General features: G+C 47.4%; 1 protein-coding gene across 1 annotated transcript in view; it reads right to left on the bottom strand.

The window, feature by feature from the left end:
• lgi2a (leucine-rich repeat LGI family, member 2a) overlaps positions 1 to 12,667 on the bottom strand; it is a 58,978-nt gene that overhangs the window by 16,441 nt on the left and 29,870 nt on the right. The window contains exon 5 of the mRNA XM_041882584.2: positions 10,507 to 10,578. Within this exon, the coding sequence (XP_041738518.1) occupies positions 10,507 to 10,578 (72 nt within the window). The remainder of the gene's footprint in view (positions 1 to 10,506; positions 10,579 to 12,667) is intronic.

Below are 12,667 nucleotides of genomic sequence, written 5' to 3'. Positions count from 1 at the left end.
CCCCCACAGCATGATGCTGCCACCCCCGTGCTTCACGGTTGGGATGGTGTTCTTCAGCTTGCAATTATCCCCTTTTTCCTCCAAACATAACGTTGGTCATTATGGCCAAACAGTTCTATTTTTGTTTCATAAGACCAGAGAACATTTCTCCAAAAAGTACGATCTTTGTCCCCATGTGCAGTTGCAAACCGTAGTCTGTCTTTTTTATGGCGGTTTTGGAGCAGTGGCTTCTTCCTTGCTGAGCAGCCTTTCAGGTTATGTCGATATAGGACTCGTTTTACTGTGGATATATATACTTTTGTACCTGTTTCCTCCAGCATCTTCACAAGGTCCTTTGCTGTTGTTCTGGGATTGATTTGCACTTTTCGCACCAAAGTACGTTCATCTCTAGGAGACAGAACGCGTCTCCTTCCTGAGCGGTTTGACGGCTGCGTGGTCCCATGGTGTTTATACTTGCATACTATTGTTTGTACAGATGAACGTGGTACTTTCAGGCGTTTGGAAATTGTTCCCAAGGATGAACCAGACTTCTGGAGGTCTACAATTTTTTTTCTGAGGTTTTGGCTGATTTCTTTTGATTTTCCCATGATGTCAAGCAAAGAGGCACTGAGTTTGAAGATATGCAACGAAATACTTCCACAGCTACACCTCCAATTGACTCAAATGATGTCAATTAGCCTATCAGAAGCTTCTAAAGCCATGACATCATTTTCTGGAATTTTCCAAGCTGTTTAAAGGCACAGTCAACTTAGTGTATGTAAGCTTCTGACCCACTGGAATTGTGATACAGTGAATTACACTGCTCAAAAAAATAAAGGGAACACTTAAACAACACAATGTAACTCCAAGTCAATCACACTTCTGTGAAATCAAACTGTCCACTTAGGAAGCAACACTGATTGACAATACATTTCACATGCTGTTGTGCAAATGGAATAGACAACAGGTGGAAATTATAGGCAATTAGCAAGACACCCCCAATAAAGGACTGGTTTTGCAGGTGGTGACCACAGACCACTTCTCAGTTCCTATGCTTCCTGGCTGATGTTTTGGTCACTTTTGAATGCTGGCGGTGCTTTCACTCTAGTGGTAGCATGAGACGGAGTCTACAACCCACACAAGTGGCTCAGGTAGTGCAGCTCATCCAGGATGGCACATCAATGCGAGCTGTGGCAAGAAGGTTTGCTGTGTCTGTCAGCGTAGTGTCCAGAGCATGGAGGCGCTACCAGGAGACAGGCCAGTACCTCAGGAGACGTGGAGGAGGCCGTAGGAGGGCAACAACCCAGCAGCAGGACTGCTACCTCCGCCTTTGTGCAAGGAGGAGCAGGAGGAGCACTGCCAGAGCCCTGCAAAATGACCTCCAGCAGGCCACAAATGTGCATGTGTCTGCTCAAACGGTCAGAAACAGACTCCATGAGGGTGGTATGAGGGCCCGACATCCAAAGGTGGGGGTTGTGCTTACAGCCCAACACCGTGCAGGATGTTTGGCATTTGGCAGAGAACACCAAGATTTGCAAATTCGCCACTGGCGCCCTGTGCTCTTCACAGATGAAAGCAGGTTCACACTGAGCACGTGACAGACGTGACAGAGTCTGGAGACGCCGTGGAGAACGTTCTGCTGCCTGCAACATCCTCCAGCATGACCGGTTTGGCGGTGGGTCAGTCATGGTGTGGGGTGGCATTTCTTTGGGGGGACGCACAGCCCTCCATGTGCTCGCCAGAGGTAGCCTGACTGCCATTAGGTACCGAGATGAGATCCTCAGACCCCTTGTGAGACCATATGCTAGTGCGGTTGGCCCTGGGTTCCTCCTAATGCAAGACAATGCTAGACCTCATGTGGCTGGAGTGTGTCAGCAGTTCCTGCAAGAGGAAGGCATTGATGCTATGGACTGGTCCGCCCGTTCCCCAGACCTGAATCCAATTGAGCACATCTGGGACATCATGTCTCGCTCCATCCACCAACGCCATGTTGCACCACAGACTGTCCAGGAGTTGGCGGATGCTTTAGTCCAGGTCTGGGAGGAGATCCCTCAGGAGACCATCCGCCACCTCATCAGGAGCATGTCCAGGCGTTGTAGGGAGGTCATACAGGCACGTGGAGGCCACACACACTACTGAGCCTCATTTTGACTTGTTTTAAGGACATTACATCAAAGTTGGATCAGCCTGTAGTGTGGTTTTCCACTTTAATTTTGAGGGTGACTCCAAATCCAGTGTCACGGATTCTGCCGAGACTGCTCCTCCTCCTGGTTCGGGCAGGCTTCGGCGTTCGCCGTCCCCGGAGTACTAGCTGCCACCGCTCTATGTTTCGTAGTGTGATTGCTTTTGTCTGTCTTTTACAGCTGTGTCCATTTGTGTGTTGATTACTTGTCGTATAAGTTCCTTGTTTTGCATTAGTCTGATTGTGTGTTGTATTTTCTGCCTGTCGTGCAGAGCTGCGTGTTTGCACTCTGTCTATGTTTGGGATTATTGTTTACGCGTGTTTGCGTAATTGCCTCGCCTCCGTCTGTTTTCGAGGTCGTGTTTTGTTTGTTGCTCTTTGGACTATTAAAGTCTTTTGGACGTATCCTCTGTGTCCTGCGCCTGACTACTCCACCACATCCAGATCGGAACTACTGACAGAACAACACACCTAAACTATGGAGTCAGCAGGAACAGCGGCGGCACCCGAATCCCTGGAAGACCGGATCAGCTACCAAGACACCATGATCCGGCAACTTGGGGCCGCCATGGACGAGGTGTCCAACACTCTGCGCCGGTTGGTGACTCGAGAGGTGCCCACGCACTCTTACACCATCCCATCACCAACGGCCTGTCCTCCTCTCTCAGCACCAGAACCCAGTGGCATTCGGCTCTCGCTCCCGAGGGCATATGACGGTTCTGCAGCCGGGTGTCAGGGATTCCTCCTGCAGGTGGAACTCTACCTGGCCACCATACACCCGGCGCCCTCGGGATACGAGAGCGTCTCCGCCCTCATCTCCTGTCTCTCCGGCAAGGCGTTGGAGTGGGCCAACGCCGAATGGAGGGGAATAGACGCCGCTACCATCACCTACGCGGAGTTCTCCCGCCGCTTCAGGGCTGTCTTCGATCATCCACCTGAGGGGAAAGCGGCGGGAGAGCGTCTGTTCCACCTCCGACAGGGGAAGAGGAGCGCACAGGAGTTCGCACTGGAGTTCCGGACGCTAGCGGCGGATGCGGGGTGGAATAAGAGGGCCCTCATCGACCACTACCGGTGTAGCCTACGAGAGGACGTTCGTCGTGAGCTGGCCTGCAGGGACACCAACCTGTCGTTCGACCAGTTGGTGGACATTTCCATCCGTCTAGACACCCTGCTGGCTACCCGCGGACGTCCCGAGTGTGGGTCGTCCATTCCACCCTCCAGCACCTCCGAGCCGATTCCCATGGAGCTCGGGGGTGCTGGCGCTAGAGAGAGGAGGAGAGAGAACCCGAGGGGGGCCATCCCCTGCACCAACTGTGGTCGTGGAGGACACACCGCGGCCAGGTGCTGGGGAGGGTCTCCTGGGAGAGGGGACAACAGGTCACGCACTGGGGAGTCATTTCAGGTGAGTAGGCGCCCCACTTACCCAGAGCTTTCTGTTGGTCACATGAGTATTCCTGTGAGATTTCCACAGGTGGCACCTCATTCCCAGCATAAGGCGCTAGTAGATTCAGGCGCAGCTGGGAACTTTATTGATCGGGCATTTTGTTGTAGGTTAGGAATTCCCCTTCGGCCGGTAGAAGCTCCATTTCCTGTCCACGCCTTAGACAGCCGGCCGTTGGGGTCGGGCCTGATCAGGGAGGTCACAGCACCACTGACGATGACGACGCAGGGGGTCATGAGGAGATCATTCAGTTTTATCTGATTGACTCTCCTGCGTACCCCGTGGTGTTGGGGCTTCCCTGGTTAAGCACCCATGATCCTACCATTGCGTGGCAACAGAGGGCTCTTATGGAGTGGTCTGCCCAGTGTGTAGGGGAGATGTCTAGGTGTTTCCGTAGGGGCGACCTCGGTAGAGAGTCCGAACCAAGTGCCCGCACTGCGCATTCCCCCTGAGTATGAGGACTTAGCACTTGTGTTCAGCAAATCGAGGGCAACACGGCTACCTCCTCATAGACAGGGGGACTGTGCGATAAATCTCCAAACAGGAGCGGCTCTTCCACGGAGTCGGTGTATCCCCTGTCTCAAGAGGAGACAGCGGCTATGGAGACTTACATAGCCGAGTCCTTGGCACAGGGATACATACGGTCCTCCACTTCCCCGGTTTCCTCGAGTTTCTTCTTTGTGAAGAAGAAGGACGGGGGATTGCGCCCGTGTATTGATTACCGTAGTCTCAATCAGATCACAGTTAAGTACAGTTACCCACTTCCACTGATTGCGACTATGACGGAATCGTTACGCGGAGCGCAGTTCTTCGCAAAGTTGGATCTCAGGAGCGCGTACAATCTGGTGCGCATTAGGGAGGGGGATGAATGGAAAACAGCATTTAGCACCACCTCGGGTCATTACGAGTATCTCGTCATGCCATACGGGTTAATGAATGCTCCTTCAGTCTTCCAATACTTTGTTGACGAGATTTTCCGGGACATGCATGGGCAGGGTGTAGTAGTGTACATCGACGACATCCTAGTGTACTCTTCTACACGAGCCGAGCATGTAGCCCTGGTGCGCCGAGTGTTGAGAAGACTGTTGGAGCATGACTTGTATGTCAAGGCAGAGAAATGCCTGTTCTTCCAGGATTCCGTCTCCTTTTTGGGTTATCGGTTGTCCGCGTCTGGTGTGGAGATAGAGGTAGACCGTAGATCGGCCGGGCGTAATTGGCAAACTCCAACCACTGTAAAAGAGGTGCAGCAGTTCTTGGGTTTTGCTAATTACTACCGGAGGTTTATTCGGGGTTTTGGACAAGTTGCAGCTCCCATTATGTCCCTGCTAAAGGGGGGTCCGGTTCGTTTGCAGTGGTCGGCTGAGGCGGACAGGGCATTTGTCAAACTGAAGAACCTGTTCACCTCGGGCCCCGGTGCTGGCGCATCCGGATCCCTCTTTACCATTCCAAGTAGAGGTAGACGCGTCCGAGACCGGTATTGGGGCAGTCCTGTCACAACGGTCCGGCACGCCACCTAAACTCCGCCCCTGTGCGTTCTACTCCAAGAAGCTCAGCTCGGGCGGAGCGCAACTATGACGTTGGGGACAGGGAGCTGTTAGCCGTAGTCCAGGCCCTAAAGGTGTGGAGGCATTGGCTTGAGGGGGCTCAACACCCTTTCCTCATTCTGACTGATCACCGTAACCTGGAGTACATCCGGGCAGCTAGGAGATTGAACCCTCGTCAGGCTAGGTGGAACATGTTCCTAACCCGGTTTGTTTTTAAGATCACATACATCCCAGGGTCCCAGAATGGTAAGGCAGACGCCCTGTCCCGGCGGTATGACACAGAGGAGAGGTCCAACGAGCCTACTTCCATACTGCCGGAGTCTTGTTTGGTGGCTCCGGTGGTATGGGAGGTCGATGCGGAAATCCAGCGGGCACTGCGCACCGACCCTACTCCCCCGAGTGTCCTGTGGGGCGGACGTACGTTCCGCTCGAGGTTCGTGATCGTCTTATTTATTGGGCTCATACATCACCCTCCTCTGGACATCCAGGTATTGGCCGGACTGCACTGTCTTAGCATGAAATACTGGTGGCCAACGTTAGCTAAGGATGTGAGGGTTTATGTCTCCTCCTGCTCGGTGTGTGCCCAGTGTAAGGCGCCTAGACATTTGCCCAGGGGTAAGTTACATCCCCTGCCCGTTCCACAACGACCATGGTCCCACCTATCGGTGGATTTTGTAACCGACCTACCCCCCTCCCAGGGGAATACCACAATTTTGGTCGTTGTGGATCGGTTTTCCAAGGCCTGTCGTCTCCTTCCAATGCCGGGTCTCCCTACTGCCCTACAAACCGCTGAGGCCCTATTTACCCATGTGTTCCGGCACTATGGGGTCCCCGAGGATATTGTGTCTGACCGAGGTCCCCAGTTCACCTCCAGAGTTTGGGGGGCGTTCATGGAACGATTGGGGGTCTCGGTAAGCCTTACCTCGGGGTACAACCCAGAGAGCAATGGGCAGGTGGAACGTGTCAACCAGGATGTGGGTAGGTTTTTGAGGTCCTATTGCCAGGACCGGCCGGAGGAGTGGTCTAGGTTCATCCCCTGGGCAGAGATGGCCCAGAACTTTCTCCGCCACTCCTCCACCAATTTAACACCTTTCCAGTGTGTTTTAGGTTATCAGCCGGTCCTGGCACCATGGCACGAGAGCCAGATCGAGGCCCCTGCGGTGGACCAGTGGATTCGGCGCTCGGAGGGAGACGTGGGACGCTGCCCATGTCCATCTGCAGCGTGCCATCCGTCAACAAAAGGCGAGCGCCGATCGCCACCGCAGTGAGGGACCGGTGTACGCACCGGGAGATCGAGTCTGGCCTCGACTCGAAACCTGCCCCTCCGCCTGCCCTGCCGGAAGCTGGGTCGGCGGTTTGTGGGGCCCTTCAAAGTCCTGAGAAGATTGAACGAGGTGTGTTACAGGTTACAACTGCCTATAGAGTACAAAAATATTAACCCCTCGTTCCATGTGTCTCTTCTCAGGCCGGTGGTAGCTGGCCCACTCCAAGAAGATGAGATAGGAGAGACCCCTCCGCCCCCTTTGGACATCGAGGGGGCCCCGGCGTACAGGGTCCGGACCATCTTGGACTCGAGGCGCCGGATGAGTGGTCTCCAGTATCTCGTGGAGTGGGAGGGGTACGGTCCGGAGGAACGGTGCTGGGTGCCCAGGAGGGACATCCTCGATCCATCCCTCCTGACTGAGTTCGACCGTGGGCATCCCACGCGCCCGGATCCGCGTCCTCCTGGGCCGTCCCCGAGGCCGGGGTCGGCGCACGGCTGGAGCCGCGCGTCAAGGGGGGGTACTGTCACGGATTCTGCCGAGACTGCTCCTCCTCCTGGTTCGGGCAGGCTTCGGCGTTCGCCGTCCCCGGAGTACTAGCTGCCACCGCTCTATGTTTCGTAGTGTGATTGCTTTTGTCTGTCTTTTACAGCTGTGTCCATTTGTGTGTTGATTACTTGTCGTATAAGTTCCTTGTTTTGCATTAGTCTGATTGTGTGTTGTATTTTCTGCCTGTCGTGCAGAGCTGCGTGTTTGCACTCTGTCTATGTTTGGGATTATTGTTTACGCGTGTTTGCGTAATTGCCTCGCCTCCGTCTGTTTTCGAGGTCGTGTTTTGTTTGTTGCTCTTTGGACTATTAAAGTCTTTTGGACGTATCCTCTGTGTCCTGCGCCTGACTCCTCCACCACATCCACATCGGAACTACTGACATCCAGACCTCCATGGGTTGATACATTTGATTTCCATTGATAATTTTTGTGTGATTTTGTTGTCAGCACATTCAACTATGTAAAGAAAAAAGTATTTAATAAGATTATTTCATTCATTCAGATCTAGGATGTGTTATTTTAGTGTTCCCTTTATTTTTTTGAGCAGTGTATAAGTGAAATAATCTGTCTGTAAACAATTGTTGGAAAAATTACTTGTATCATGCACAAAGTAGATGTCCTAACCGACTTGCCAAAACTATAGTTTGTTAACAAGACATTTGTGGAGTGGTTGAAAAACGAGTTTTAATGACTCCAACCTAGGTGTATGTAAACTTCTGACTTCAACTGTATCAGTTGACCATTTTTCTTTTTAGCTAAGGGTTAACTTGTGTTTGATCAGGTTAACATTGCATCGTAACTTGTTTCTAAATACGTGTTGTAGATCAGCTTCCTTAAATATGTAATTGAGTGTGTTTTATCCATGTTGAAAACCCTTTTTTGTTACTCTGTCCTCAGGCATATCGATAAGACGGTTCCATAACCTAATAATTTCACCCCTCTGTCTCATTTCATTGGGCTCCCATCCCATGTCATCTTGAATAGCAAGGTGTATGCACTACAAGGCAACATCTTATGGCTCTGTTTTGAATAGAGTTAGCTGTGTTGGCTTCTTTACAACCCCAGATTTCAGCAGCATAGTTCAATTATAGACACATGAATTATAGAGTTGTGAATATGTCCAATAGCCAAGGTCTTTAGAGATTTCCAATTTACTACCAATGGACCCCAATGCTCTACCTGCAAATTCAGATAGGGACGTTTTACACCCCTCAAAGGTCATATATTCATCAAAAAGGAAACAAAGGTATTGATATGAGCAAGTGTACTTTAGGGGTATTGCTCCAAAACAAAAGTAATGATTACTTCTTATTGTACCCTTTTTTCTGAAGTGCATTATATGGGTTTTATCTTGGTTGATCATTAATCTCCACTTCATACACCAGAGATTGACAGTGCATACATTGCAAATCATGCTCAGTCTCTGCAAGGACAATATCGTCTGCATACAGTTGTATACCCAGAGTCGTGTCATTTAGTTTAACTCCTAAATGTTCATGTTTGATTTGATGGGCCAAGTCGTTAGGCAAATAACGTTGGGGAGAGCACATCACCTTGTTTGAGCCCAAACAGAGTGGGAAACCATCCAGTCCTCAGTTCATTTACCTGTACACAGGCAACTGGACATCTATACAAGGCTTTAATTGCGCCATAGAATCTTCCATCAATTCCCATTTTAGTCTAAAAGCAAGGTTTCTATTCACCAAATCAAAAGCCTTCTGAAAATCAATAAATCAGGCAAAAGTTGGTTTTCTCTCTTGAATTCTAGCTCGGATCACTTTAGAGACAGTATACTGTATACACGGAGTATACCAAACATTAGGAACACCTTCCTAATATTGAGTTGCGCAACCCCCCTTTTGCCCTCAGAACAGCCTCAATTCGTCGGGGCATGGACTCTACAAGGAGTCGAAAGCGTTCCACAGGGATGCTGGCCCATGTTGACTACAATGCTTCCCACAGTTGTGTCAAGTTGGCTGGATGTCCTTTGGGTGGTGGACCATTCTTGATACATTTGATACACATGGGAAACTGTTGAGCGTGAAAAGCCCAGCAGCATTGCAGTTCTTGACACAAACCGGTGCGCCTGGCACCTACTACCATACCCCATTCAAAGGCACTTATATTTTTTGTCTTGCCCATTCACCCTCTGAATGGCACACATACACAATCCATGTCTCAATTGTCTCAAGGGTAATGGAAAGAGCAGGTGTTCTTAATGTTTTGTATACTCAGTGGATGTGGTCTATACAGGCTCTGGCTTTCCTAAAGCCATTCTGTTCATCAGCAAGCTGACCAGACAGTTCTACATAGTGGGAGAGCTTGTTATTTAGAATGCAGGAATAAAACTTATATACAGTGCTAATGAGAGTAATCCCTCTGTAGTTCAATGGGATTTTAGGGTCATTTTTTGAGGATTTTGGAATAGGCTTGATTATAGATTTGTACCATAAAGATGGAATAATGCCATTCTCAAAACAAGCCTGGAAGAGACCAAATAGTGTTTGCAACAATTTAGGTGCCTTCAAAACTTCATTAGATAAGTCATCAATTCCTGTGGCTTTCTTTGGTTTAGCCCGCTCAACAACCTTTCTGACCTTCTCTACGGTAAGACTGGCATTCAGATAGTGGATAGGGGTGTAATAATCCTTCTTCATTTCCTCCTCCAACTCATCCTTACGAGAACAAAACATCCTTTCTTTCAAAAACTCAGCATCATAAACTCATTGTATATGTTACCTTTAGGAGAAACACAAAATGACTTTCATTGATATGCTGATGATAACTTTTCCAATTGTGATTTGATGGTTTGTATTACATTACAGATCAGATTACCTGTTTAAAATTGTCATCAGTAATGTAATCCATTGGATTACTCAAAATAATGACTTTTAGAGTACTTTCCCCGCATGAATATTAGAATAGGTTAAATTAACCAGAGAAATTAGCAATTCAATGTGTATAATACAGCTGCAACACATGCAAGGTTTGCCATTGCTGTTCATGTGCTCAGCATTAAAGAAAACATTTAAAAGACAAGCTCATATTTCTTCTACCAAATTATTATTTTTTATGTGAATGGCATGTTATAGAAGAGTGCGCAAGCTCGGGCTAGCCAGAAAAGTCTTGCTCAAGTCGAACACAATAGAATATAACGTTGCCGAAAAAGTTTGGAATGACACAATTTCATATGTACAACATCTAAAGACCTGAATCACTATACAGAGAGTGTTGCCGTTTCTAAATTGGACGTATTTGCGTGATTTGTGAGCTTTTGTTAATGTTTTATTCCTACCCTGGCATTGCAGAACGAGTTTCTCAAAACGAGTTTCTCATAACCAACTGAAATCACCAAAAAAGTGTCTGGACTCTTCTATAACATGCCATTTACATCAAAAATAGAAATTTGGTTGAAAAAATATGAACTTGTGCTTTAAGTCTTTCTTTGCAAACTGCCTTTGTTGAAGTTGTCCTGAAAGTAATCATCAAATGTTTATACAGTTAAAGAAATAATCACTACACATCGAATGCACATGCATAACAACTCACAGCTCTATCAATGAGTCCAGGTCGATGAAGGAATCCCTGGGTAATGCTATCAAATTATTGTTTGCCAAAGACCTGAGGGAAAACAGCATTGTCAGATTAATTCAGCAGATATTCCTGTCAATTAATCATCATGGAAATACAGAGGGCCAAAGGGCAAGATTTTCCAGAAAAAAATATACCCACAAAGATTGTAAAATATATCTTTCACATAGCAACATTGTATGTTCATTATTTTTTATTTGATTTCAGTAGTAGTCTGTGTTTTCACACACTTTCAATGGCTCTATTTCCAAACGCAAGCGTGTTGGTATTATTTGTCCAGTGCAGCAGTAATATTTTCTGTTACTGTCAAAGTTGGCAATTTTATGATGTTCTTCTTATGTTTGAGTTGAGAAGGGAGGGGTAGCGTGTGTTGATGAAAATGACCAGAAGTGCAAGTTTTAGGAGTGCACGTGGGAACATTTAAGCACATTTTAGCATACAAATCACTGTCACAAACAACACAATTTGTTCTAATAGGCCAGTGGTTCTCAAATTGAGGTTTTGGGGGGCAGCGAGTCTGAAAATGAATTTTCATACATATTTATACCATTTACATTTGAAATTGATACCATTGCCCCCTGATCTGGTTATGAACTCCAATTCGTCAAAACTCCAATTCAACGGCACGGCATGGAAGTTCATCCTAGTTGATCGTTTTATAAATACAGTAACTTTATAATAGTGATGTAGCGGGAGAAAGAAAGAGCTGCAATGGGGACTCAAACCGTGCCTCCTTCGGTGCAGTGGGAAGCGCCTAACGGAATGTGCCGCAAAAGCCTGGGCCTCTGGGCAGAGGCAGTACAATGCTCATATACACAGTGTTACAGTATTTACCGTCTCTCGAGGTGTCCTCGCGCACTTAGCCTCAAGCATGTATAGAACACTTTTTCCCAACACCGCTTAAGACCACTGGACTGATCCCACAACTGCCACAAATGTAGTGAGAGAAAGAAAGAGCTGCAACAGGGACTCGAACTGTGGCTTTCATAGTGCATAGGATAGTGCCTCAAAAAACAGACTGTGCCACAAAAGCATGGGCCTCTGGGCATAGGCAGTGCAACGCGTACATGCGCCGTGTTACAGTAATAACAACGATAAGTATCCATTTTTTGTTACATTTGTTAGAAATGTTTGCAGTTCACATTTTTGTTAAGCTTCAACATGGAAGTCTATCAGTCTACCCGTCGCATTTCACTACACCATAGTAAATTACATTGCATGTGCAAGCCAAACATTTTAATAAGATTAGCCTACATTCGTCGGTAAATTGCCAACCCTGGCGATATGGTTGGAAAATAACAGCAGCAGCATTAACAAGCCAAAATGGCCAACCTACTTGCGTTTGACAATAGCACTGCCTTGCGACAAGCTAAAAATAGAGCCCTTAGTCTCCAATTTTAGTGATCCAATTGACATTTTAGTCATTTAGCAGACGCTCTTATCCAGAGCGACTTACAATTAGTGAGTGCATACATTTTTCATACTGGCCCCCCGTGGGAAAAATGTATGCACTTACTAACAAAACTACTGACAAAACGCAAGTGGAAATTAAGTGGACAACCATTAGGTTGCATTTCGGGTAAAATATCCATGTAGCTCTCGTAAGCCCTTGTAGCCCTGGTAATGCCCTGGTAAGAAGACAATATCGGCTAAAATACTACTGCATTATCCCCAAGCATACATTTTCTTCACAGCAATTAAAGGAGAAGTTCAGGATTCAACAACTTGAAGTTAGATGGTTCCTCACTCTTATTAAAGTAGTCTATGGGCAAGGAGATACTATAATCCATAGTTCAGTTTTCTTTAAACAGGCACTATAAACTTCAGCTAATTTTAGCCACCGCCAGCTAACAATCAATGAAAGTGATTGTAAATGGCCAAATCACTTTTAAAACTGCATTATGTAGAAATCGCTCTGCCTTTAACTGGTTGTTAAAAATCTAAGATGTTTGCCTAATTTCAGTTTATGTGACAAAACAAGCAATGTTTATGTAGATTATAGATCTATAACTCAAATTTCTATCTGAATTCTGTCAGGTCGCGTAATGTCAAACCACAAATAGAGTTGATTTCAGTTGATTTGGCCATGATTTTGTGTTGTTGCCCCTATCACTTCCAT

This window comes from Coregonus clupeaformis, chromosome 8, assembly GCF_020615455.1.
Source record: "Coregonus clupeaformis isolate EN_2021a chromosome 8, ASM2061545v1, whole genome shotgun sequence".
NCBI lineage: Eukaryota > Metazoa > Chordata > Actinopteri > Salmoniformes > Salmonidae > Coregonus > Coregonus clupeaformis.
This window is presented reverse-complemented; position numbering and strand designations above follow the sequence as displayed.